Below are 27,327 nucleotides of genomic sequence, written 5' to 3' on the forward strand. Positions count from 1 at the left end.
CTTCAAGTGGTTCAGGAGGTGGCTAGAACCTTGCCCAGAATCGCTCAGCCTGGGGTGGCAAAGCCAGGCCTGGGTCTCGGGGCTTCCATCTCAGAATTCCAGGCCTGGGCCGCAGAGCAGACACCAGGGAGAGAAAAGGTCTGCAGGTGTGTGTGGCGACCTTGGCTGTGGACGCAGCCCCGCTCCTCCCTCCTGTGCTGTGTGAGGCCACTCCTGCACTTGGTTTGAATTAGATCCAGGTTCAGCGCCATCTGTGCCTCTGGTTAAGGGGTGTAGGTACAGCCCCACCCAGAAGTGGTCATCAGTTAGGGAAACCTGTGGCCCAGGCTCCCCGGGGTGAGTCGCTCTGCAAGCCTACTGACCTCATGCTGTTTGGAGCAGCTGTGTGGAAGGGACTTACTGCTCAGGTCACAGGCTAAGGCCACACTCCCCAGCCAGCAGGAGGGGAAGTGGCCAGTCCAAGTCATTCACCCATGGATTCCCCAGGCAGGAATCCACTTCTAAGAAGTTAGGGTGGCAGACCGCTAGTTGTCCCCAAAAACTCATTCTCCCTCTCTTCCATGGTGACAAAGTTCCCGATTTCAGCTGGGCACACGGCTCGAATAAAGCCCATGCGCCCCATGCCCCTGCAGCTCAGTGTGTGGCTAAGCTCTGGCCAATGATGTGTGAACAGAGCAGCAGGTCGTAGCTTCTAGAACCTTTCCTAAGGACAACTCGCTTCTTTTTTTCTAGTCCCCCCTCTCCACCCTAACATCTAGATCTTGGATGTGACAGCTACAGTTTTAGCACCACCTTGGAACAGGAGGGCCACACGACACAATGAGCTAGAGGAAGCCTGGGTCCCTGTTGTCCCACACAGTAAGTACCAGGTGACCTTCCTCTGGGTTTTTACATGGGAGAAAAATGAAGTTCTATCTCATGCAAACCACAGTGATTTCAGGTCTCTGTTGATGAAGCAACTTTAGAAATAACCGAATCGGCAGATTTGAGACTGACGAAGGATGGGTCTGAGGCAGAGACAAGCCCCGGCTTCCCCTCCAAACTCTGACTTAGGAGAAGACAAGCTCAGGGAACGGGGCGCTGAGATGGCGGTGACCGCAGGTGGGGCTGGGAGCTCCAGGCAGCAGGTCTCACCTGGCCCCCACAGCCGATGGCCTGCAGACGGCCCGGCCCGCAGGGCGTGGATCCCAGTCCACGCGCTCTGCCTGCTACTCGTGGGAGACCCTCCCCTGCGGCACGGCCCACCCCCACTGCAGAGCAGGGAGCCTTGGCCACCTCCCCGCAGCAGCCTCCTGTCCGCCCTGTCTTCCACGCAGGTGCCCCGGCTCTCTGCAGACAGGCAGAGCTGCCTCGGCATGGGGCACGGCGACAACCCCAGGAAGTCTGCACCAAGCCCCTTCTCCCAACACAAAAGCGGTGTCACTTGGACGGCTTTAATTGTCTGAGCAACTGAAAGGGTAATTACGGCCATTTGCAGCTCGTAGAACGGGGCTGTGAGCCTCCAGGAACAGCAGCAGTGGGGTGGGGGAGCACCAGGTATGTGACGGTCCCCTGTGTCTGCCTGGCCTCTGGAGGGAGGCTGGGAGGTGGGAGCCGACGTGCTTCAGCGTGAACAGCGCCCGGGTGGGCAGGAAAAGGCCCCAGGAAGTCCCAGCCTGTGACCACCCTGCTGGAAGAATGCCAGCACGGCTCGGCCAGCACGATAAGGAGAACCCAGGGTGCGGCGGCCACGGCCACCCACACAACAGTTCCCGCTGGCCTCGTGCCAGACCAGTCTGTAGGGCTCGGTCCACAAGTTCCTGCCAGGCCTGGAGGGGGCGTCCCCTTAGTGGGCGGCTCCTGAGGGGACAACATTGGGGTCTGAAGTTTCTTGAAGCCAGCAGAGTGGGTTCTGATTCTCTCTCCACTGGGAGCCCGGTCACCCCTCTCTCACACCTACGGCTGGGTGTGTCACCCTCACAACAAGACACAGGCAATGGCCATCCGAACCTGTCTCCAGGCCACGTCTGCAATGTGCTCTCATCTCCTCACGCCCAGCTCACATGCCTTCAGTGGCGCCCATGAAGGAAGTCCCTACAGCTGCGGGAGGGCGCTCCAGGTCCCCCACTCTGATCCACACAGGCACCCCACACTTCAGCTCTCCCCCGCTTTGCTCACACCCCTGCCCTGTCTGGGAGGTCCAGGCTGTCACTTCCTCAATACTCGCCCACCAGGGACAGCCCTGCTTCCTGTGTACCCTGCAGGCCAGCCCACAGCCACCTCCCTGCTCCTCAGACCATGCGCACTCACACTCCAAACCCGGGCTCACCCTTGACGCCCTGGTCCTGAATCTCTGGCCATAAAATCAAGACAAGTTCCAAGATCCAATACAGATGCCTCGCCCCTTCCATCGTGAGGGGATCAGCAACGGCAGCTGACATTCGTGCGTAGCCCCAATGGGCTGGGACCCGTGCTACTTGCATCAGACAGCATCCCGGTTATCCCAAGCCTGGACCCCATAGATAAACCGCCTGGTATCCGCATCTTACAGAAAACTGCAGGGTCTGGTCAAGGGACTTGGACAAGACCAGAAGGCACCAAGAGCCCAGATTCGGACACAGCCTCAGTCTATCTCCCCCAGAAGCCTATGCTCTTTGCTCTGAAAAAGCCTTCTTCAAGGTGCCCTGATCCCGTCGCAACCATCACTCCTCGACTGGACTTGGTGAGAACATGAGACCTGGCCGCTGACCCGCACCTCCTCCCACGCATCGAGACGTCACATCTTCTACTACGATCTCCTGCCCCTTCACACGCAGCTGGCGTCTGACACACACACCTCTCAGGAAGAAGCAGGTTTCCCTTCCAGAACCAACATTCAGCCTAAACATCGGTACAGAGCTTCCTTCTCATCTGGAGGCTCTGGTTGGACCCAGGCAACGAACACAGAAAAACGAGGTTGACATCGTCACAGACCACTGCAGATCCAAGGAGGGAAGGGTGCTGGCACGCTGGGAAAGCCTGCCCGCTGGAGAGGCCCCCAGGAAGGCCATGCTCTACACCACCAAAGGCCAAGTAGCCAGAGACAAGGCCTCAGGAACCCCTACACCCCCACCCCCAAGGACGGCCAGGTCCAGCACCCAGCTCTTCTGCAAGATGAAGTCCTCAGGGAACCAAGGACTCACCAACACTCATGCCAGGTGCCTGCTAGATCCAGGGCCCTCTGGCCATGGATATGAAAGTCAAGCTCAGGGGTTAGGAGCTGGGGAGCCTGAGACCTGGCTGGATGCTGGCTCTGCTGTTTACAGGCTGCGTGGTGTCAGCATGTCTGCTAACCTCTCCAAGCCCCCCAGTACTCATCTATGAAATTGGGGAGAATGACTGTGCCCCCTTTATGAGCCCCGGAACAGAGAATATAAGAGAAGGCTTAACCCAATACCAGGCACCTGGTACATACCCAATAAATGCTATTCTCATTCCCATAATGGTCCTGTGAGCCAAGTCACCATCCAGATCAGGGTTCGAGGCAGCGTGATAGGCCGCACTCCCGGTCTGGATGGCAGAAGCAGAGGCTGCCTCTCCTACCCCTAGGATGACTCCTCACATGGCCCCAGGGCACAGGCAAAGCACATTTCCTTAAAACCGAACCGAGAGTTCTCGGCAGGGAATGCCTGGACCAGGCAAGGAGAACTAGGGCGTAACTGCATCTCTCCAACGCACTGGCCTCACAGAAACGAACACCTTGGAGAGGCCGTGGGCTTCTCCAGAGCTGCCCTGCCCAGGAGGCGGGGAGGGTGAGCCCTCAGGGACTAGGGACAAGAGCTTGCCACTGGCCAGAGAGGCTCCTGCATCCAAGAGGGAGGCTCCTGCCTGCGAGAACATGGCGTACCCACGAGGTCCAGCCGCCACATTACAAAGCTCCATGCGTCTGATCACCAGCCCTTCAATTTCTCTGTTCGTCTCCTCCACCGGTCACACAGCCCCACCAGCCCGCCTGCCGCTGCACTGTCCCCACACGCTCCCACTCTCACTGTCCTGGGGACACTTCACTGCCACTCCGCGGCTTCAAGCAAACAAGACAAAAGCATCTTGAAGTGGCGGGAGCCACTGTCCCAAAGAGCGTTCTGGGCTTTTACGTCCTGACTCTGCTGGCCACAGAGGAGGGGGAAAACCTCCCCATCCCCAGAACGTGCGCCACCCTCACCATCCGCACCCCAGATTCAACTGCTTCCTGTCCCAGCATGCTTAAAAAGACCAGACCCTGCCCCGCCCCGCCCCGCCCGATGAACGCCTGGTCACCCCAGCAGTGGGCCGCCTGCCACAGAGCGGAGCCGCCTGTGTCCACACCTTTCATGTAGGCCTCAATCTTCCGGACGAGCTCGTAGGACTTGGAGCGGTCCAGCAGGGTCCTGATGGCAGGAAGGGGGTCCAGGACGATGGTCTCGGGGTGGGCATCAATGTACTCCTGAAAGGAAAACACACTCCTTCCGGTGAGATCGGGGAGGCTGGTGCTGAAACAAGGTGACGAGCACGACTTCATCCCACACGCCCGCCCCAAACCCATCTCTGTCTTCTCACTCCCCCCATCAGCCCCCACTTCTGTCTCGGGCGTCACGTGGTCTCAGGATCACATGACTTTGGTTAGACCAATCAGGGCACTGTGGACCCGGGGACCACCCACTGGCTCAGGAGAGGACACGGGACCCGAGTCAGTCCAGTGGCAGGCTCAGAACCCTTTCAGAGAAGGCTGGGGGAAGAACACTCCTTCCTGGGAAGAGGAAGCACAGAACCTGGGCGGCTGGGAGCAGCCACTTCGGGGTCTGAAGGAGAGGCCTGATGGAGCCACAACTCAAAATGGAGCCCATGCTGAGAAAACAGGGCCAAGAAAGCGAGAGCGACCAGGGTCTGGCCTGCTCATCCGAACCCTGGATAAACCGTCACCTGAAGCCACGTGTGGATTCCGCTCCATGAGCGTGGGCCACCACCCGGCACCACATGGACTTTAAGGCGGGGCCAGCAGGGAGTGGCATGCCAGACTGACCAGGAGGTCTGTGGGGAGGCGCGGGCGACCGCCCAGGGCAACCGCTGGCCCCCGAGGGCTTGCTCCAGGGAGGGCTCATTTAACACCTGCTGACCTCACGGTGGACTCAACCGCAGGAGGGGCTGACAGAGTCGGTCTCTAAGGAAGTGCCTGCATTCTTGGGGCACATAGGGAATGAGAAACTATTATGTGTAACGGAATTCAACAAAAGACAGAGAAAGAGGTTTCAAGGAGAAGAACACGGGGGCCCTGGCCCTGCTACTAGTCGCCTCTGTGACTACAGGAGCCCCGAGCCACACCACTGGGCTAGCAGGAGCTTGTCGGGTCGACACGGTGAAGGAGGCCGTCTCTCTGGCTCTAAAACTCTGTGAGTCCGAGGATAAAAATGTGGAATGCTGGAGTAACAGGGAAGGGCTCGGGGAAAGACTGGGTGTGAGAAAGCACTCGGCAGCTGTTGTCATTGTGGGTTGAGTTGTGAGCGCGCACACACACACACACACACACACACGCACACACACACACACGCACACACACACACACACACCCCAACAGATCTGTTCACATCCTAGACTGCGGTCCCTCCGAGCATGGCCTTATTTGGGAATAGTCTTTAGAGATGTAATCAAGTTAAAATAAGGTCATACTGGATCAGGGTGGATCCTAATCCAATGCTGAGCCGGGTGTCTCTCAGACAAGGAGAATTTGGACACAGAGACAGAGGGAGAAGGCCATGGGAAGATAGCGACGGGAGTCACGCAGCCACAAGGCAAGGTCGGCCAAGGGCTGCCGGCTACCACCAGAAGCCGGGAGAGGCACAGACAGAGTCTCAGAGCCTCCGGAAGGAGCCAACCCTGCAGACACCTTGAGTTTAGACTTCTAGCGACCTGAACTGTGAGTGGAGAAACTTCTGTTGTTTTTACCACTCCGTCTGTGGTACTTTGTTATGGCCGCCCCGAAGAATGAAGATACCAGCTTAATTCACCCTCCTCCTCACCCAGTCTACGAGATCAGCCTGGGAGATTCGCAAAGGCCAGGGGAAAAGCCATAATGCTTCTTTTCTAGTAAGCTTTATCAACAAAAATAAAGCTCCATTTAAAATTATTCTTCTTTTCAGTGAACCTATTTTGGTTCCTAGTAATCATTTTTAAGGGCTCTCAAACACAAAAGCCATCTACTCTCCCCTGAGACCTGCTCCCCACTGTGCTCATACCAGAGGATCTGGTTATGGGCTCGTTTGTGTCTTCGTCTCTGAATGTTTAAAAAGAAGTCTCCGTTCCCAAAGGGTGGCCAGTGCACAAATGTGGGGAGCCCTCTTCCCATCCCACACCCATGAACTCCACGGGGCCTACAGGCCCTCGGCAGGCCCTCTCCCGCACACACCTTCTGTAGGCCTAAGTGCAAACGAAAGCCACCGTCACTGCTTCCTCCTCCTATTCCTGACATGACTGAAGGCAAGTCAGCTCAGAAACAGGCCCACTGCCCTACTCTGACAAAACAGGCCCAGCAGCTGACGCCGGAGAGACCATTATGTCACCCCCAGGGGACGAAGGGACGAGCTGCAAGGCATCTCTAAGGAAGGCTTATCCCTCAGGCCACGGCGCCGTGCCCCGTGAACTCTGTCCTACGCCTCGGCCTCACCTGGGTGCCTGCACCTCTCCACTGCAGGCTCCCCATCGGCGACTACCCGTCAGCACCATCCCTCATCAGAGCCCGTTCCTCTGAACCGGGCCTACGCTGCCGTAAGAGCCTGGCTTTCATGAAACACCAAGACTCACACACGTGAAATCCTATGAACTTCTTCCTCTTAAAAAGTCATCCGCTCGGCAAACTTCACCTAATCGATTGTGCCCAGGGCGTCGTGCGGGGTGCCGTGAACACAGGGATGAAAGAAAGCCTTTTAGGCTTTGCTCTGCTGGATCCATAACCTTGGCCGACAAATTCACGTTCTGGATTAGTAACTACAAGCACTGACCTGCCCCACCCCCGAACCCCCGACACCCTGGGAGGTGGCCTGGTATAGAGGGAAGAGTAAGGGACCAGGAATCGAGAAAGCCAGGCTCCGCTATCATCACCTCCTGGTGTCACCTCGGGCAAGCCGCTTGGTTCCTCTGGGTGTTAATTTCCTCATCCTTGATTTGAGTCTAAATTGGAGAAAAGCGAGGGCCAGTGTTTGTAAAGGCAGACTTCGAGGTCACATACGGGAGTTGTAAAGGCAGACTTCGAGGCCACATACGGGGGTTGTAAAGGCAGACTTCGAGGTCACATACGGGGGTTGTAAAGGCAGACTTCGAGGTCACATACGGGGGTTGTAAAGGCAGACTTCGAGGCCACATTCGGGGGTTGTAAAGGCAGACTTCGAGGCCACATACGGGGGCTGTCTAGGACAGACAGCTACTTGCTAGAGGCGTGACAGGTAGGGAAGGGACACACACATGCTCAGAGATGTTCGCTCGATGGGCTGGCCCAAGTCTCCCCCAATGACTGAGTCACATAAAACAGGGACCTGCTCCTTCCTCCCCCTCAAAAATCCCCCCCTAGTCCCAAGAAGAGGAGCTGCTGGTTCTGGTTCCACTTCCATGCTTCGGGGCAGTGACCTTTAAAGAGGGAACTCAGGATCATTAAGACGTGAATTTAAGCCAAACTCATGAGGGAAAGAAGCTAGAAGAAACCAAAAGGGAATATATCTGACAAGCAGGCTCCAACAAGCTTTTGACCAGGGATGAAAGCATCAGCGTTAACAGAAGAATTATTCCTAAACATGATCTCTTTTGGGACGTGAACAGAGAGGGCAAAGAAAGAAAGAGTTTTTCCAATCCCCCCACTATCCACAAGTGGATTTTCTTCCAAGCTTTTCAGCTTATCTATTGTATCGCAGCCTCATGCATTTTTCACAAGTCTCTTAGAATTACCAAACTGCTGGAAGGGTGAGTGCCCTGGACCATTTTATCACCACTCAGAGGAAGAAAGGCCCAAACTGTCTCCATGGCAAACGGCAAACACATGTTCCCTGGAGGGCCTGCTGCGAACACCCAGGAAGGGATTCTGGAGCCTCACACAAGGGAGCCTGGCTGTAAGCAGACGGAAAATAGGGGAAATCAGGAATATACAGCCCCAGGCGAGCAGGACCAGGAGGAGGTCTAGAGAATGCTGTTGTTTGAGGGGACAAAGGGGCAGTGACCAGCCAGGTGCCCTCCCTTCCCTGCCCATGGGATGATGATGCCAAGAGGGGCACCAGACCTTCTCTTGGGCTGGGGGAGAGTCAAGCTTTCCCCCACCGAGAATCTGAGCCAAATGAGAAGACCGAGACGAACACCAGAGATGCTATTTCCTCTGCAGTTCCATTCATGGACAGGAAATGAGCAGGGAGTGAAAGGCAAGGGTTTCCTCTTCATGCAGGTAGAGATCCTGAGTTCAAATTCTGCCTCTGCCATTCACTCTACGTCTGTGAAAAAGAAACTACAGCGGATCTCTCAGATTGTTTCCTTGTCTATGAACTATGTGTCTTGAATAAAATCTATCCCAGGGAGCTGCTGTGGGCAACAAAGAGATCACAGATATGAAAGGAGTTGGTAGATATAAAAACAAAAGGGATTCTCATAATCCTACAACACAGGGACTCTCAAGGCCAATCTGACCCGGTCCAGGGTCGCCGAGCTCATCCTGCGCTGGCCCGTCCAGCAGACCAAGCAAAGGACACGCCAGCTCTGCACCCAGGATCAGCAACTGGGCTGCTTTGGCCGGGGTCAACCTTCCTGCTGATGCCTGGAACACAACAGAATCCCCCGACTGACAGCTGCCGGGGCTCCAGGGAGCGCGCCTCTGCAGACAGCTGGGGTCCTGACACACTCTACCATGCCAGCTGCAGCCGGCCAGCCTGCTCCTTACAGGGAAGGAGAGCGGGCACTCAGTTCCTGTTCTTCAATTCCTAGGAAGTCATGGGGGCTCTGGCCCACTCCCCCGAAACGCCTGCAGATCCCTTTTCAGAAAGTGGTGATTCATTTTTTGGAGATGCAGACTGAAATTACTTAAAGATTAAATATGATGCCTGGGATTTGCTGCAAAATAACCCAGCTCGGGGGCAGGGCAGAAAGCTAGGTGAGGCGTATATACGAAACGGGGCTGCTAACCGCGAAGCTGGGTGACGGTGACAGTGCGTGGGAGTGTGCTGCCACAGCCTCTCTTCTCAAGTATTTTTAAATTTCCCATAACAACAAGTTGAGGGAGGGAGGGAGGAAGGGAGGGAAGCTAAGTAATCAGATTCTCCCTTTCTTCAACCCTACGTATCCCTATTTGTGCCAGAAACAGGTTCCGACACCAATGCTATCTTTCGGGAAGGAGGATGACGCAGCTACGCAGCTGGGAATTGCAATGAGAGATTAATCACAGTAAAGATGAAAATAAATAATATCACATTCAATACTTTTAAAATAACAGTAGCTACCACGCACCCAGGACTTGCTACATTCATAGCATTCTATGAGGTAAGAGATGAAACTAGGAAACTCTTTCCCAGCCTCTGGAGCGCGGGTCCATGCCCGGCCTCGCTCCATCACACTCAGGCCCCAGCAGCTGAAAGGCTGCTCACTGAGCCGTGTGCCCCTGAGTCCCTGAGTCCCTGAGCCCCTGAGCCCCTGAGCCCGCCCCACACAGCCTCGCTGCCAACCTCTGTGGCAGGGCTGGGACGTTCAGCTCAATGGACTGCTCTGGAGATCTCCCCTGTGGGGCTAGGGGAGCTGGGATGGAGGAAGGGGTACCCCACGAAGTGCGAGAAGCCCCTTCTCCCTGGGCCTCAGCTTCCTGCTTTGTCGAGTGAGGCCAATGCTGTGAAGAGGTTATAGCGTAGGAGCTGAGGCCACCAGACCTGGGGTAAAAATCTCACGTGTCCCCCCACCCCCGACACACACACACACACACACACGACACTGGGCCTCTGCAAGCCTCGGTCCTCCTCGGTACACGACTTGGGTGGGTCTAGAGCAGTCTCTCACTACGTCTTTACCAGTGGCTTCGGGTAGTCCTAGCTCAGCAGACCCTTATGGGGCAACCCTCGCGCCAGGACCACAGTGACAGCGAGCCCGACGCCGCTGTGTTCTAGGGAGCGCGCAGTCTCCAGCGAAGCACGATGGAGAACAGCCTGGCGAATGCTAAAACGGAGCCATGCGCTGGGTGGGCAAGCGAAGTGCCAGGCGTTCTGCATGCGGATGTGGAGGGAGAGGCAGGCGCACTTTCCAGGAGCAGAGCGAGGACCGGAGGTAGGGACCCCCCAGCCAGGGTTTGTGTGTATTGGTCAGCACTGAGCCACCACACAGAGCTGAGGGAAACCTGAAATTACCTCCAGTGGCAGTGCAAATTTACCCATGGGGGCTTCTACGGGAAAGGAGGTGACTTTGGGCTCCCTCAGCATCATCTCACTCCTTCTGATTCTCCCTGGGAGCCCAGCCCAAGCTCAGACCTTCCAGCTGATGGCCACTAAGGCTGGCCTTTTAACTAGCTCCTTCCCATCAAGTGGTGGGTGAAAGCCAGGAAGCTTCTAGTTCCGAAAGTCTTGACACCGGGATGTCCCAGCAAGATTCTGGGATGGGTTATTATTGACGACTGCAGTGATGATGGTACTGGTAGCAGCCAACTATGCTTCATGAAGTGCAGGACAGTGTTCTACACACTTTGTAGGAATTGACACGTTTATTCCTCACGACAACCCGATGCAGCAGCCCACTTGACAGAGAAACCAAGGCTCAGAGCACTTCAGTCCCTTGCCCAGACTCTCCTAGCCACAAAGCAGCCAGGATGGGACTTGAACCCAGGCGACGTGGTTCCAGAGCCCACTAGTCCGCAAAACGAGGCATGGGAAGGCCTGGCTGAATGAGCGGCATCTCGATTCTAACACGGCCAGGACTGCTGGGTTCGTCCTTTTAGAATTTTATGTTAAAAGGGGAGGAGTGAGCCTTTATCACGTTCTGCCAGACAAAGCCTAGGGCTTTAGCCTGGCAGTTTAGCCCATGAGACCCAGAACAATGCACCTGATAACAGAACAAGGTAAAACAAGAAAAAAAAAAATGGCACAGAGTTCACAATTTCCTCTCCCAGAGGCAGTCTCAGATGGTCAGACCTTGAGACCTAAGGGTCTCTCGGTCCACCTATCTTTTCAGAAAAGAGAAAGGAAGTAGAAAACTAGCCCAAAGTCACACAGTAAAGTAGCAGAGCTGAGACTTGGGCCCCTTCTGCTCCTTCTACCACCCCAAGGGGCCACCATACTGGACCAGAGTCTCTGCATCTGTCCCCAACCCTGGATTAAGACAAGCTAACATACTAGAAGACCAATAACTCTTAGCAGAGTTAATAAATGACACAACTGGACAGCAGGAGTCCACAGTGGCTTCTGGGATAAGGATCCAAGTGGCACCATGGTAAGGACGTGCAGGACCCTCAGAGGTAGCACGTGCTGGACACGTGTGAACGCAGAAGCGGCCCCGTGGAAGGAGGACTAACAGAGTTCGGCCATGGCGCAGGAATCGCGTCTTCAAAGGCAAAGCACGCTTCTGCAGAGAGTGAAGCCTGTGTCTGGGAGATCAGCTCCCCCCATGAAGATGATGTCATGGGCCACACTGTGCAAAGCTTTCTGGAGTGGATGACTAATGAATCCTCTGGGCAGACCACTGAAGCTGTGAGGTCAACCACTGTGCACGGGCGTGAGATCGGCCAAGGGCAGGGCCTACCACCCCCAGGCAGCCCAGAAAACCTGCCTGTTCACTGCGGCCCACAGAACACCACGTGCCACAGCCAGGCCCGAGGAGTCCACACTAGGCCCACGTGCCTTGATGTAATGGAATGTGCCAGGCGGCCAATCACAGCCCTAGCTAAACCCTAGCACCCATGGCTGTTCATCATCACAGGCCAGGGGTCTGAAGCAGGCCTGGCAGTGGGCTGGGGCTGGAGATTCGTGCAACTAAACATTGGGATTGGGCTCCCAAGAAGCCAAGAGAAGGTTATAGCAGCATCTAGTACATACCGGGGGCAAGAATGCCAAGTCCAGCCACACACAGTACCATTCGCAGAGTCCACCCCTGAGCCGTGCAGTGTGCAACCTGTGCAACAGTCCCTGGCAGTCAGCCAAGGCTTCTGCCTCCCAGCCCGTGGCAGACCGGCCAGCAGGCCAGTCCCAATCCCAGCAAAAGGACCCTGTGGCACTGTGAAAGTTAAGGCAAAGACAGAGTCAAGAAATTTGGGTTAAAGTCCTCAGAACTGCCATGAACTTTGTGTGTTTCTGAAAGTCACTTAAGTTATTCAGATCTCAGTTTTCCTATGTATAAAGTGAAATCAGAATAACACATTTATTTATAATAGCCTTTCTGACTTTTAAGTCCTACAAGCCTTTGATTCTATAACGTGATCAACACACGACAAAAGCTCTTAGGCTCCTGGATGGAGCCAGATTGCCACCTGAGGCCCAGGACACCCCATCATGGGAGCCCAGGGCCTATGCCCTGACCACGCGCACAGCACAGTGTGACTGCGCAGGACCCTATTTCGGCAGGGCAGTGAGACACATGCCCCCCACAGCAGAATGAAGAGGGTGAGCAAGATGGGCACACAAGTGACAGACAGACAACGGCTCTGTGTCAGGGACAGACTCCTGTTCAATAGCAGGACCACGCCGTCTTTTGGTGCCGTCACTAAGACGGCCCTCCATGTCTTACAGACACAGCCCTGGCATGCAGAGGGCATCTCCTCACCTGTTGTTCTTCCTCTAACCTTTCTAAATGGCTCCTTGGGAGAATGGGCTTCCACAACAGCAATCGACCTTCTCAACCTTCATTTGTATTCTGGAGCAATCTCTGGTGTCTGAGCAGCCAGCCCAAGGCCAAGGCCTCCTAGGGAGCAGAGGCCAGGAAGAGGGAGAGCCCTGAAGACGTGTGTGTGCGGGTTGGTCACTTCGTCAACGACAGAGCAGCCACATTCTGCCCGCCCTCGCTGGGGATGCCTTGGTGGGGAGAGACACAGGCTGACTGGGATGACGGAGTAGGGGAGTGTCTCCATATGGGGACGCAGGGATGTGGGTGGGGAGGAGGGGAGAGGGGGTTTCCCGAGGCCAGTAACGCTGAGCCACAAAGGGTCACAGGCACGGGCTGAGGAGGAAAGGCACTCCAAGCAGACAGGACGGCAGAAGCAAGGCCAGGGGGTGAGAGAGCCAACTGAGGCTGGGCGGACGCAGGTCTCACAGGGAGGTTACGTTAGGCAGAGGGCAGGAGACGGCTAGAGACAGACCAGCCGAGGCGTTTGGACTGAATCCTAAAGCCACAGGGTCCCGAGCTGGGGAGTGACAGCGCCAGCTTTGAGTTCTGCAGTGACCAGTCTGGCCATGTGCACGGCCCAGGGGCCGAGGTCGGAAGGGTCAAGGGCTGAGCAGCGTGTCAGACGCAGTGCTGGCCTCGGGGGCACATGCACAGGACCTTCCCCACCGGGAGACCGAGCTGCTGCCTGACCTTTGGCATAGTATCATCTCTGTGATTTGGCAGAGTCGGCGGAAGGAAAATTACAGTGCAATCTTCCCCTCGGTCTATTTGCTCTTCAGACCCACTACTTCAACCCCAGAGCTCAGGCTGGGGAGGTCGGGCCCTAACAGCACAGGGGCTGCAGAAGACCAAGGTGGACAAGCACACGAGCATCAGACAGAAGCAGGGTGGCCCAGGGTCAAGGTCCAAACAGGCTGTGAGCCTGGCACAGATGCCGCCCTGCCTAGGGCCCTAAAGCCAACAAGATGAGGTGATCGGTAAGATCCTGGCACTCTCTGATACTCGGCGACTCTTGCCAAATTGAACTAGATTTGAAAACACCGCCATTAAGCGGTGGAACGTGGACCGGCGCTTGGTTGATGGCAGTCTGACTGGTTACCATTTCTATGGAGAGAAATTGGGCTACAATCAAAATTAAGAATGCATAAACTCAGTGTTTCTACTCCTAGGAATTTATCCCGAAGAATTCCCCACGTGCGCATACAAAGATACACGTGCGAAGGTATTTTAATCACTGTAGCAAGTCTCTAAAGCGTGATCAGAAACGTCGTAAATGTCCATCGGTAGAGAACTGGCCAAGAAAGGGACGTTATGGTCATTTTACGGAACACCATGCAGCCATTCAAGAGAATGAAACAGCTCGAGGGCCAACGAGAAAATCATTCCCGAGATACGCCGTACGGAGCAGTGGTCTGCGTGGGGACAGGAAGACCAGGAAGACCACCTTTGTTTACACGCACGGAACCCCCTGAAAAGGCCCAAGGCCACGGGGACCGACGGCTGCCCCAAGACAAACCGGGAGGAAACTGTTCTCGAATTTGTTCTGTATGCACGTGTCACCCATCACAAAATTAGTTAACTGAGACTGCTGGGAGCCAGCAGAGACGGCACAGGGAAAGCCACACCCAAAGAATCCATCGGAATCACAGTCCACGAGCAGATTCACGGTCCCAGGCTGGGCTGGAGGCAGAAGAACCAGTGGAGCACTTAGGGGCAGGGCCGGTACAGAGGAAGCCTCCTTGGAGCAGACCACCAGCAACAACCCCCCACCCGCCCCTGCTGGTGAACAGGAGGGTCACAGAACAGGGGTTCAAAAAGAACAAGACGAGGTTGGAGCACCTAGGCGCCGGCTTCCTGAGCGAGCTGTCTGGGACACGCGCCACTGACAGACAGTGCAAAGGAACCCCCTTTCCAGGCGGGGGGAGGTGCGGAGAGGGCACTCGTGTGGGGCAGGGCTGGGCCTGAGCACCCAGGGTGTGTGACCCTGCGCACTCGCCCCAGGGTGCCGGTGGTGGCCTCCGGGCCCCCACATCTGAAGGCAGACACCACCCACAATTGTCCCTCCAACCGGGTCGTCTCCCCAGACTGTCGCTCAGCCATCTGGCAAGTGGTGTGAGCAGGATCGGGAGAAACCGTGACCCCGAGAAACCGTGACCCCGATGGGGGACACACTCTGTTGTTCACAGAGGTGACAGGAAAGTCCACGAAAAAATGTGGCTCCTGTCAAAACAGACCCCCGAGTGCTGCAGGACAGGACAGGAAGGGAACCGGACACTGTACTGAGTCAGCAAATACCTTCCCTGTCCTCCGTCCCAGGCCCCCCACTGAGAACGGTCCCTCTTTCTGTCCCCAGATGTCGGCATCGAACTCATGCGCTCTCCATCTCCCATCAACAGGAGGCTGGCAAGGTGCCTGACAAATGTCACATGCCCTGTCACAGTGCTACAGTGCTACTTGGGTCCTCCAGGAAAACAGACAGACAGCAAGCAAGGCCACACGAAGCCTCCAGGGCTGGGAAACGGATCTGTAAGGCTGAGTGCTGGCCAGGAGAAGGCCTCTCCTCACGGGCTGACGGCAAACCAGGACAGGCTGGCATTTCCCCTTGGGGTGCCCTGGGGCTGGAGGGGTCTCGGTGTTCATCTGGCCCAACCGTCAGAGCTGACAGCCGAGCAAAGCGAGGACCAGAAAGGGGGCTGCCAGTCCCAGGTCCCAGGAGCTTGGCGCCACCCCAGGTCAGCAGCTGCTCCCTCACTCCTTAAGCACCTGTCTTACCCATGCGCACCTTCTCCAGACACCTGCTCATGTGGGCCTGGGGAGCGGACCCTGCCCTCAGGTCGCTTCCCCAGATCCAGGCCAAAGGCCTGCTCTGCCAGCCCCACGCACGGCCCTCCAGCCAGAGTCCCGCCTCAGTTCCCAGAACCAGGCAAGGCCTTGCCAGGGCCCGCAGGCTCCCCGCTTGCATCGATGGGTGTGTAAACAGTACAGTCAGAACTCGGTGCGAGGACCCTTCTGAAGCCAGAGCTGACTTTGCAGAGAGCTGCTGAACTCTGCGACAACCAAGGGTCGCTCAGGCCAGAGGCCACCTGGGCCCTGCACCTCTGCACTCAGTCACCCCAGGCTTCCCAGCTTCCAGCTGCATGAGAACAGAGAAAGCTACTGGGGTCAGAGGGGCGACCCTGGCAATGACCCCGGGTGCTGTCTGACTTCCTGCTGAACATCTCAGCCCTCCTCTAACTGAGGAGGCCAGTAGGTATGCTCAGCTCGCCCATGCTCCCCGGCCACTGCGCTCTGGCTGCACCAGCTTCTGGTCCTCGGGCCTGTGCCCATCCTGCCGAGGGGCCTGGGCAGACGCTGCCCCTCGCTGCTCCACGATGTCCCCGTGCTTTCCAGGCCTCGACTCAGTGTCAACTCCTCAGAGAGGTTGTAGGATGAGGTGATGAGAGCCCCCCCATTATTACAGGCCTGGAATTTTCTCCTCCCTACAACTTACCCTAATCAGAGACTGTGTTACTTTTTCCTCCATTTACATTTGTTTTGTTAGCATCGCCCCCTGCGCACACACACACACACACACCACCACCACCCTGACACACACGAATACAACTCCTGGGGCAGGAACTGCCTCCACCTGATTTGTCTCATTTATTGTACCTGTAATGTCTTTTATGAATCCTGGCACACAGTAAGTGCTCAGGTAAGACTTGTTGAATGAATGACGTAATAGTTACTTGATGAAGGATCTCCAGATCAACAGGGAGACTGGGAGATATGGGCCAGGTCAGGGGCTGGAAGCCAGGGGGTGTGGGAGGTCTGAGGCAGGGGGCGCGGACCCTGCCAGCAGGGGAAGTGCAGGGAGGGGGCTCAGAGAAGGTCCCTGTGCCCAGCTCTATCCATCATCCCTGGAGGACCGAGGTCAGCAGAGGCCCAGCACGTGGCCTACCTGAGCAGCTTTAGTCTTGGCCAGCGAGCGGCTTTGTGATTTATTACACAAGGCCAAAGGAGAGCACACTGGGCTTTATGGTGGGCGTGTAGCCCACGTGGGCAGCGCAGAAGCAGACCAGGAAGTCACGGCCCAGAACAGGGCAGGAGGAGAAACGGAAGAGGGTGACCTTTCTGCTGCCGGCGTCACTGAAGCGAAGAACTCACACGACTACAGACCTGCTCAGAGATCCCAATCTCTAAAACCAGGCACTGTACCTGATGAGGCCTCCGTGCCCAAGCTTTTAAAGTAGAGACAGCTTTACTGACCCGGCGAAGCTCACACAGCTTCTGTGCTGAGAAATGCAGGGGGTCTCAACCGGGGGTGAATCTGCCCCCAGAGGACGGTCAGCAATGTTCAGAGATGTTTTTGGTCGTCACAGTTTGGGGCGGGGGCGGGTTGCTACTGGCATCTAGTGGGTGTAGGCCAGGGATGCTGCTAAATATCCTAATACGTGCAGGGACAGCCCCCCACAATACAGAATGATCCGGCCCAACATTCCAACAGTGAGTGCAGGGATGAGGAACCCTGGAATAATGTGCATGAGTTCTTTCTACAACTTTGGGAAAAGACATTATTAGTAAACAGTATTACTAAACCCCAGCATATCTCAAACCCTGTGACGTCCACACACACACACAGAGGGGCTGGGGCCAGCGTGCGGGGTCAGAGTCCAGGAGCCTCCCCAACCACACCTCCAATCTGTACAAAGTCCAGCTCTGCTCCAGGCTGGTAATGGGGTCATAAAGTCGTGGGTCTGCCTGGGGGCCGGCCTTCCCTTCCACACAGCAAAAGGCCCTACAGGCGGCTAGCGGCACTAAATGGCACCAACCCCCCCACCCAGGGCAGAAAGAATGATTCACGGCCACCGCCTGCCTGGCCTCAGCACACAATGGGCAGATTGTGTCCCACGTCCTCCATGGGAGGACTGGCCTTGTGACTCAGGGCAGCAGGCATGGAAGCTGACCTCACAGCCACCCCAGGACGGGGTCTGTCCTCTGGGGCCAAGGCCACCAGATATGCCCAGCTCTGCCTCCCGGCATCTGCCAGCCAATGTTTCGTCATGTGGCACAAGCTGTGTCAGAAGCAATCCCAGGTGGTGACCTCTTCCTCACGTGACCTTGAATCACTGGTCCTCGCCCTCCCCAGGGCTCCATCGGCTGCGGGCCCAAGCCCCTGTGAGGCACATCTGGAAAAAGCAGGCGTGGAGCGGAGTGCTAACTGAGCGAATCCAGGCAAGTGACTCAGCTTCCTTGGGCCTCGGCTCCCTGTCCTGTACAACGGGGAAGTGGTTCCATCATCCCAGCTGATGCGTGCGCCAGATGAGACGAGACGCAGGCTGCCTGAGGCAGGGAGGTGTGCCAGGGACGTGCTGGGGAAGCGGCGGCCTCTCCGTGGCTCCTCGGTGACCACCCGCACCCTTCCTGACACCCAGCGTTCTTTCTCTGACCCCACCAAGCAGGAGGCCCATGTGCCTCCAGGTTCTGCCCTCAAAAGGGACAGAAACTCACTTAACTTCTGATAGGTTTCCATGTTACCTTCCTAATCAGATTAGAAGACCCAGAACAACAAAAGCTTTTGTTCCTTCTACGTCCACTCCACCCCTACAGCACGGGCACAGGGCCTCATGCTGGTGGCCGCTCGGTAAACATCTGAGGGTGACAGGGTTTGATGCGGCGCAGCTGCGAAGTCATTCCTGAGACCGGAGGCCGGGAGCCAAACGGAGCTGTGGTCATGGAGGTGATCGCCACGGCTCACGGCAACCGCCTTTGAGCTGGATGCCACTGCTCAACGCCATTATCTTATGCTGCCACCCTTCCATGTCCCTCGCGTGGCAGGCAGGGCGAGCAAGGCCCAGGTGGGTCGGCTGGTGAGGGGTGGAGCCTGGCAGGTATCTGGGACCCCCGATCCCCACCCGGCCCTGCCTCTTAAGCTGAATCAGTTCACATTTCCGCGCCCCTGTCACAGAGCACTCCCACTGGGGGGCACTTTCGCAATTGCTGCCTCATTGACTCCAATTACGACTAAGAACTCTCAAGTTGGCTGGGACCAACGGTCACAGATAAGGCTCTTGGAGTCACTCTATTGTCACGGTATAATAACAATAATGACAATAAGCTGACATAACTGAGTGGTCACTAAGTCACCTGGGCTGAGTACCTCGCCATCACAGTCCAGGCACTAACGGTAAGAGTGGCGAATGCTCACACACACGGTGCGTGGTACAGGCACTGTTCCCAGGGCACCGTGCACGTTAGTTCGCTTTATCCTCACGACAGTCCCATGGGGCAGCTTAATTATCTTTTTTGCTTTGTCCTCTTTTAGAAGAGCACTTTGCAGCTGTGTATTACTGCTCACATGCTTGGCTGCCTGGCCCACAGTGGGTCCCATGTCCCTAACTCCCTGCGGTCAGTCAGGGCCTCCAGATTGGTGGCCTCTGAAACATGAGAGTCCACGGCACTTTTCACTTGGGGCAGAAACCAAGAGCCAGAACGAGCTTTGCTGAGTTCTCTCTCCTTTGCCTCGATGACCTGCCAGCTTGTTACTATTTAAAATCAGGGGTGGGTGGTGGGGGAACTAGGCTATTAAAAGCTGATTCAATGCTCTTTCCTTTCAGGTAAAACAATGATAAAGAACCAACAAGCAAAGCGTGCATTCTCTGCCTGCAACCATGGCGGAGGGAGGCTCCCTACCCAGACCCATTTCACACGATCAAACAGCTGACAGGAACCTGTGAGGTGAGTGAGACACGTCCTGCGTGGGCCTCTGCGTGCCAGGCCAGGCCCAGGCTGCTCAGAGGCCGGCTTGTCACAGCTGAAGGAGGAGGCACCCAGGGCCACGGGGCACTGGGGTGAGGAGCCTCCAGTGGCACGAGAAGCAACCAGGCTCCAATGACTACAGTGTCCTCACTGCTCAGAGTTCATCCTGCATTGGCAATTTCCCACCACCAAGCAGGGCCCCTCTCGCTCCAATTTAAAACGATCTTATCACCCCCCAACCCCCAGCCTAAAGGATGAAGTCCAAGCACTACAGCCTGGCATGAAAAAGCCTCTCTCCAATCTTATCGCCCCGCTGCCCCCAACACTGGGGGGACGCCATACACACCCCACAGGCCGCATCGTCACCCCACGAACCCTCCTGGCCTCCCCCCTCCTCATGCCTGCTCCCCGCTGCCCACAGAGAGAGCTGCTTAGTCCCTCCGCTGACCTACCAGGGTACCCTGCAATGGCCAGCCCCTGTGATGCTCTGTCACTCCGCACACGTAGGCCCGATTCCCACACACCAAGCACCACGTGCGGCAATGGCGACACCAGGTAGGCTTAACGCATGCGCCCCCTGTGGAGCTAACCCCCAAAAGGAGAGACCAGCAGCAGCAACCGATAAACAACGAAACCATCCAAAGGGAAGGAAACGTGCACAGTTGTGAGGGTCTAGGATGGGGAAGGAGACTGGGGGGTGTCCTCAGTGGAACACTTGGGGAGACATCACTGAGGAAGGGGCACCTGAGCCGAGAGCTGGGATGGGGACGGAAGGCCAAGCAAGGGCACGGGGCTGTGCAAAGGCACCGAGGTGGCGAGAGCTCAGAGCCCGAGCAGCAGCTGCGGGAGGGCCGGGAGGGCCGGGAGGGCCGGGAGGGCCGGGAGGGCCGGGAGGGCCGGGAGGGCCGGGAGGGCCGGGAGGGCCGGCGCGGCAACAAGGGGCAGGCGGGGCAGGAGGAGGCTGGGGAGGAGGCGGGGTCTGGGTTGTGCAGCCCCCAACGCCATGTCAGGGGTGAGAGTCTGCACCGTCACCTCCGTGACAGGGCGTGGACCAGTGTTAAGCCAGGACACTTCTCCTAACTCATCACTCTGTGACGACAGTTCCTAGTGTCTCTGTGCTGGGAGCTCACGTGGATGGTGCTCAGGAGGCCACCGCCACCACAGAGGAATCTGTCCTTGTGTCCAGACTAGGGCGTCCAGGGACCATTTGGGGGATACTTAATATTTTTCCAGCTTATCAAGATGGGGAGAAGAGATGACAGTTTAGACTTCAACCGTCCCTTCGAAGCTCATTTGGGGAAACCTCAAGAAGACCCACCTAGACCACTCGACATGCTCGTGGAACACGATCACTGAAACTCAGGGCAATTCTGGCGCCGGAAGGGCCAACAGAGGAGGACCAGCCCCTGGCCACACCTGACAGGTGGCCTCGGATGCCGCGGTGCGAAGGTTCTTGTTGCTCCCCTGAGGAAACAGCTCAAGAGGCCAAGAGACCCCTGAGCCCTGGGACAGGGACCCTCCCACTGCCCCAGCCCCACTGGCCCATAGGGGCATAGCTCCTGAGGAACCTTTGCCCAGGTCTGTTCACTGACAACTGCATCTCGGGCAGAGCCCCGGTGGCACCAGACTGCTGACTCCACATGAACTTGGCACAGAAAAACAGGTGAGTCATCTCAACAGTTCTCCAAGCCAAGTCCTCGAGGCCAACATTAAAATATAACTTAAAAATTTCAAAAGCTTAGGGATGGTTTCTATGACAACCAGGTTTGGCGATCTGCAATAAGCCTCAGGTCCACACCCTCCAACTTGTCCACAAGAAGCCAGGGGAAAAAAAAAAAAAAGTATAACCTTTCACCTCTGAGAATTCCTCTCCATCCCTGGGCCTTGGAGGCTTAAATGTAGCACCCTGAGGGCAGAATGCTTTCGGGCTGTCAGGAACACCTCCAAACTCACCTGTCTCACCTCACACCCCATACCACTTTCTCGGAAACCTGAACACGGCCTCCGGAGATGGCCCTTTGAGCTGGGCCCCTCTGGGGCAAATCATCTTACTGTCCGCTTGCAGCAAAACGTGGAAAGGCCAGCTTGGCTACAAACCATCTTACTGTCCGCTTGCAGCAAAACGTGGAAAGGCCAGCTTGGCTACCGAGCCCTAGGCTCTGCTGCCCGCCTCTGAAACGGACCTCCCGCTACCGCTATCGACCCTGTGCCCCTCCTCCCACCTAAGCCAACGCCTTCCTGCTAATGTCTCAAAAATATTAAAACAGGAATCTGAAAACGACATGTGATCAAGGTCAAGGGTCGGTCTGTCTGATCTGGCTCTCTGTCCTATCTCACGAGAGCGGGGTGACCTGTGAGCACTGCCAGCACCACGCCTGGTGGCCGGAGGCCCACGTGCTGCTGAGCTGGCCTCGTCCCTGGCCGGCCCCCCAGTGTCTCCCAGTTCTTCTCCACTTCTCCACGCCAGCCCCCGCCGGCCTCCTCACTTCCTGGGGCCTCTGGAAAGTGCAGCCTATCACCCTTTTCCCCAAAGGATTGTTCTCTCCACAAAGGAGGAAACATCCTGGCCTTATCAGATATCCGGCTTCATGCAGAAGAACAGACTGCAGTGAAAATTTATCCCAGAAATCCCGGGGCTGGGAGGTTACCCTGAGGTCACCTCAGTCGTCTGAGGGCTTGCTGGGCGTGTGTGCCCTGGGTGCGACAGACTCCAGGGACCCAGCCAAGACCTCCCTCCCTGGGAAAGGCACCCGATGGCTGAAACCCTTAAGCTGTACCATCCCATGTCCCCACACACCCCCTCGCCCCCACCCCCGCCCCCAACATGCTCTCTCGCTAACCTTTTCTATCAAGACCAGGAACACAGGGGACCTGATCCCCTCAACTGCCCAGCGATCACCTGCCCTGGGCTGTGGGCTGTGTGTCTGGTCCCAGGGGCAGTGGATGGGCAGCCCCTGAGAGTGACTGTTCCTCAGCTCCCAGAGTGGGGGGCTGGCTGGGGACTCTGGTCCTTTATCTCGGAGGACAGCAGGGACATGAGCAATAGCGGTGGCTGGACCAGAAGGCCTCAGAGCAGGAGCAGCTGCAAGCGCTCAGCCAGCACGAGGCACTGTGATGTGCACGGACATGCTCCTCACCGCACCCTGCCTAGCTGCAGAGTAGCGACGATCAGCATCCGTCACGGACAGAAGAGGGGGCTGAGGCTCGGGGAGGTCGGGGGATCAAACGACATCCAACTCCTGCTGAGCACCCGCTGGGCCCCGAGGACTGTGTGAAGCACTTAGTGCGTCGCGTCACCCCTCCCTGACACTACGTGAAGTTTTCCTGGAATTAACACCATTTTATGATAACAAAACTGAGGCTCAGCGAGGTCACGGAGGAGCCCAAACACACTTTCTCCGTGGCCTCTGGCCCTCAGGAGACGCTCAGGCCACTGGCAAGGCAAAGGCCCTGGAGGGCACTACATGGGGACAGTGTACCAGCACGGCCACAGACAGGCCGCACTGCACGTGGGGCCACCTGCACACGGGAAGTGGGGATCTGTGGCAGAGTCAGCCAGGGAGCGGGCAAGACCGAGGGGAAGAGAGGGAGGCTGAGGTCAGAGACCCTGAACACAGGGGAGAAAGCAAATGCTGTCAGCAGGGGGGCCGCTGTGTGGCCTGAGAGTCCCCTTTGTCCTGATGAAGACGGGAGGTCAGCTCTCCCATTATCAAGTGCTGAAAAGCGCTAGCTCAAACGCCCCTTCCCCGAGGGAGGCGCTCTATTTCAGTTGCGTTGTCACTGATAACACGACCTTGTTTTTCATGACCACCGAGCCACTTTACAGAGGAATGGATCACATGCTTGTCCAGCCCCAGTCAGCGGGGGCGAAAGCAGCACCTCCCAAGGTGGGGGGCAGGTCACGGTGGGGTCCGGTCCCAGGCTGCTGGGGACACGGGGTCGAGGAGTGGGATACAGCCAAGAGGACGTGGTCTGTCCTCAGAGACGAGCACACGGGGTCCAGGTAATGAGCAGAGAGGGGGTTCTCCACCGAGGCAGGACTCGGGGGCTAAATGCGGCTATTCTAGGTCAAAAGACCTCAAGGGCCCCTTTCTTCAAGTGTGGCCAGAGGGTCCACCCCTGTGCCAACTCAGAACCACTGGCTGTGGCTGAGGCTCTGGCTGTGACTGAGAGAGAGTGAGAGCGAGCGAGAGAGAGAGAGAGAGAGAGAGAGAGAGGGAGTGTGTGTGTGTGCGCGCGCGCGTGTACACATGTGCTGAAGATGTGGAGGCCACATCTGGATCCGGCCGTGCTCTCATCAGTAAATTGTGTCTACACAGGCAGAGGGAGGAGCGGGTGCGAACCACGGCCTGCCTCAATCTCACTTCACACCCAGCGGGACAGAGGCCCTGGCAGAGGAGGGCCTGACCACAAGCCCGTGTCCCGGCCGTGGCAGAGCACTTCCGCGGCCCACAGAGTCAGACAGCGGCTTCAGCTGTAGAAACGCACAGAGCCGTGCCCAGGCCGTCCTTCCTCCCCACCCTCGCTCACCTGGAACCTGTGCACCAGCTCCAGGGACTGACTGTCGTTCTGGTCGGCTTCGAGGATGACATCGGTCAGTTTGTGGATAATGACATCCAGGGGGCCCTGCTCCTCAATTGGCCGGCTAAGGTTCAGCTGCAAGGAGACAGAACAAGAAGAACATCAACACCTGAGTCCACGGCCCCCCCCATCCCCACCTCCGCGTGGGCCTGGAGCACCGAGCCGGGGCAGAACTGGCACCGGAGGGAGGGAGACGGGACAAGTGGGACGAACCCGCCAAGATCCTAGAACTCCACCAGGTCAGGCCCCGCATGTGCATTTCTGTCCCCGAGCCCCATGCTACCTAGGGTACAGAAGACATGCACACGGAATCAAGGTGACAAAGACTCTACAAGTCAAGCGAGCATCACTGTGAAACTGCTTTACAGAAAAAGTAGTTACTGAACGCATCCCATCGGCCCAACAACCTAGATTTTGCAGGGAGAGAAAGCAGGACTGACTCAGAAATGAAGTCACGCCACTGAAGTCACACGGCCAGATCGGTACTGAGATCCAGGAAGACACCCCAAGAAACTACAGTCTCGGCAAAGTCGTGATCTCCATGAACCTGAGAGCTGCTGCTTTCAGAGACTAGCGGCTCGCACTTCGCACTGAAAGCTGCTGTCATCCTGGAAGTGGGGAGCAGCGCGGGGCTGCCTGGGATCCATGAGGCACTGCGCGCCCTGCTCCGCTGGCGACGTGTTTATTTTTTCAAGAGCACAGGGTTAGGAAGATGGGCCTCCCAGGGAGCCAGAGCTGACAGACAGTCGGCATCACCTGACCCCGAGGCAGGAGCACCTGCCAACAGCCGCAGCAGCATGACACCCTGCTTCCTGACCTGCCAGATGCCTGTCGCCCAGCGTGCGGCCGCCACCACCTGCGAGACGAGAATTTTTGGAGGCAGCGGGCGCCAGCCTGGCACCTGGCTGACCCCCTGGATGGCCTCAGTGGAGGCCAGATGAGGCCACCAGACCAACTTCTGCCCTCGGCTGCACCCCCAAGTGGGACTCCCTCTGGGAATCAAGGCTGACTGTTGCAAAGCCGTTAGTGAAGAAATAACACTGACAGCTTGGAATGATAGCTCTGGGAGGCACCGTGTTAAAAACTCGACATGCTTTTTTTTTTTTTTTTTCCATTTTTCCAACCACATGATGAGAAGCGATTTCACAGATGAGGCAGGTGGAGAACAGACTTCTGAAACCTGCCTCAGATCTCACGGCAAGAAGGCGGTGGGGCTGGGATGCACACCCAGGTCGGAAACTGCTTGTCATTCAGGGCCCACCCACCCCGCCCTGGTGCTCACGCTATGCCCCGAGAAGCTGTCCTCTAGAGCCACAACCACCGGCTGCTTTGTGCTCTGGCTGCTTGCCGAGTCTGGCCCATTGGAAGCACCGGCAGAAGACGGGAGAGAAGAAGAGAAACCTGGGTGTTTGTTAACTGTCCTCGCACCCCCGCAATGGTGCTGGCGGCGGCCCCATCCCCCGTCAGGCAGGGCCGCCCCTCTCCCGGACCACCGTGGTGTCTAGGGCTCCTGTACCACCCTCCCTCCCTTTGTCCCCTCAGGCCTGGGGCAGTGACAGCTCACCACGCCCAGGGTACCTCACCACCTCCTGGTGGCTGGCTCCTGTCACCTGCCCAGACCTTGTCATCCTCTCTTACTTAAACTCCTTTTCAGTTAAACCTTCAGAACGGAGCGGCTCTTTCCTGCCGATATCCTTACCCCTCCCTTTTATTGTCTGCCAGGAAAGATGTTAAGCGATATCCCCTATTTAAAAAGAAAAATTCCATGGACCTCACAATAAGAAAATAATAAAAAAGACTCCGCTCCCCACGGTGACTAGCCTGTGTACACAACAAAACGAAAAGCAGGCCAGCGGAGGCGCCAACCACCTTTGTGGGGCTCCTGGACGGGGAAGGGAAGCAGCGCTTGTCCTCACAGCAAGCCCGGGACCTGCAATGACGTTCCCACCTTCACAGACCAGGATACCAACAGCCCAGAAGGAAAAATGACCAGGCGAGGCCATGCAGCTGGGAAGTGGCCCAGCGAGGGCCTGGACAGAAACCGAACATCAACACCCATGGGCTCACCCCCAGCAGAGCTGCCAAGTGTCCTGAGCCTGTGCAAAAACCCAGCTCATCAGCCCCTGGGCCTCAGTTTCCCCTTTGATCAAAACAGGAAACGGCAAGGGCCTTTCTGGTTCTGTTTGTGCATTCGGTGTTACATTCCCATCCAACCCCACTTCCCAGAAAAAAAGCAGAACTTGAAGGAAAGTAGAGAAGCCAGTGGAAAATGGTAATACGGGCAAAGACAGCAAATTCTCAAAAGGTACCACAGACACAAACCCACTTTTGCTGTACCCCGTGGATCCACTGTGACAGGTACCACAAACAAGAGGCCAGTATTTTCAGATCGAGACAGCTACTTGTGGAAGAGAACCAGGTCACACGACTGATGCCGGACAGTGCATGCTAGGGCCACTAAGAAACTCCATCCCCATCGGCATGCACATCTCCAGAGAGAAACTCCAGGTCTCCTGTGGGGTCCCAGTGGGTCTGGGGAAGGAGGCGGCAGAGGAGATGTCCCTGGCTTGTCCTCGCCTGGCATCGGCGGAGGCCTGTAGACCTGACAACCATGGGCTGTTTGGAAAATAAACTCGCTGCGTTCCTGGCTGCTGCACTGAAGGTAAACAAACAGTTGAGTCCTGGAAGCCGGCCACCTTCCTTTGTGTATTTTCCAAGCATTTTTATGCCAATGTAACCCTTTCACGATAACAGCAACTTGGGACACACATCATGCCTGGTCTGGTCCCCACTCAGCCATCTCCCGCTGCAGCATCTTGGATGAGGCCCGAAGCAGAGCTGTCGGTGTCTCTAAAAGACACTCCAGCAGTTTCTCAGGGGGCCAGACAAGCTTCCATCCCCGCTCTGATAACGCATCAAGGGGGCATCAGTCTCCCCACTGGCTGGGAAGGAGACAGGCTTCCCCGTCAGGGGGGGCCTCGGCGTATAGGACACAGCAGAGGAGGGGACGCTCGGGGGTAGAGGGGTGCCTGAAAAGGAGACACCTCAGAGACTTTGCTTGTTTCCCAGATGGGGTGGGGATAGGGGCTCAGGCGGACGTGAACTCACTTCAATTGTGTCATTTTGTTTTTCTGACCACACTCTGCCCCCAGAAAAAGGAACTTTCCCAGAGACCTGTTCTGTTCTGCGGGAGGAGCC

General features: G+C 56.8%; 1 protein-coding gene across 1 annotated transcript in view; it reads right to left on the minus strand.

The window, feature by feature from the left end:
* Positions 1 to 27,327, minus strand: part of ITPK1 (inositol-tetrakisphosphate 1-kinase) — an 85,597-nt gene that overhangs the window by 32,466 nt on the left and 25,804 nt on the right. The window contains exons 2-3 of the mRNA XM_023538366.1: positions 24,079 to 24,204; positions 4,324 to 4,441 (exon numbers count right to left, since the gene is read on the minus strand). Of these exons, the coding sequence (XP_023394134.1) occupies positions 4,324 to 4,441; positions 24,079 to 24,204 (244 nt within the window). The remainder of the gene's footprint in view (positions 1 to 4,323; positions 4,442 to 24,078; positions 24,205 to 27,327) is intronic.

The sequence above is a fragment of the Pteropus vampyrus genome, unplaced genomic scaffold (assembly GCF_000151845.1).
Source record: "Pteropus vampyrus isolate Shadow unplaced genomic scaffold, Pvam_2.0 Scaffold219, whole genome shotgun sequence".
NCBI classification, from domain to species: domain Eukaryota; kingdom Metazoa; phylum Chordata; class Mammalia; order Chiroptera; family Pteropodidae; genus Pteropus; species Pteropus vampyrus.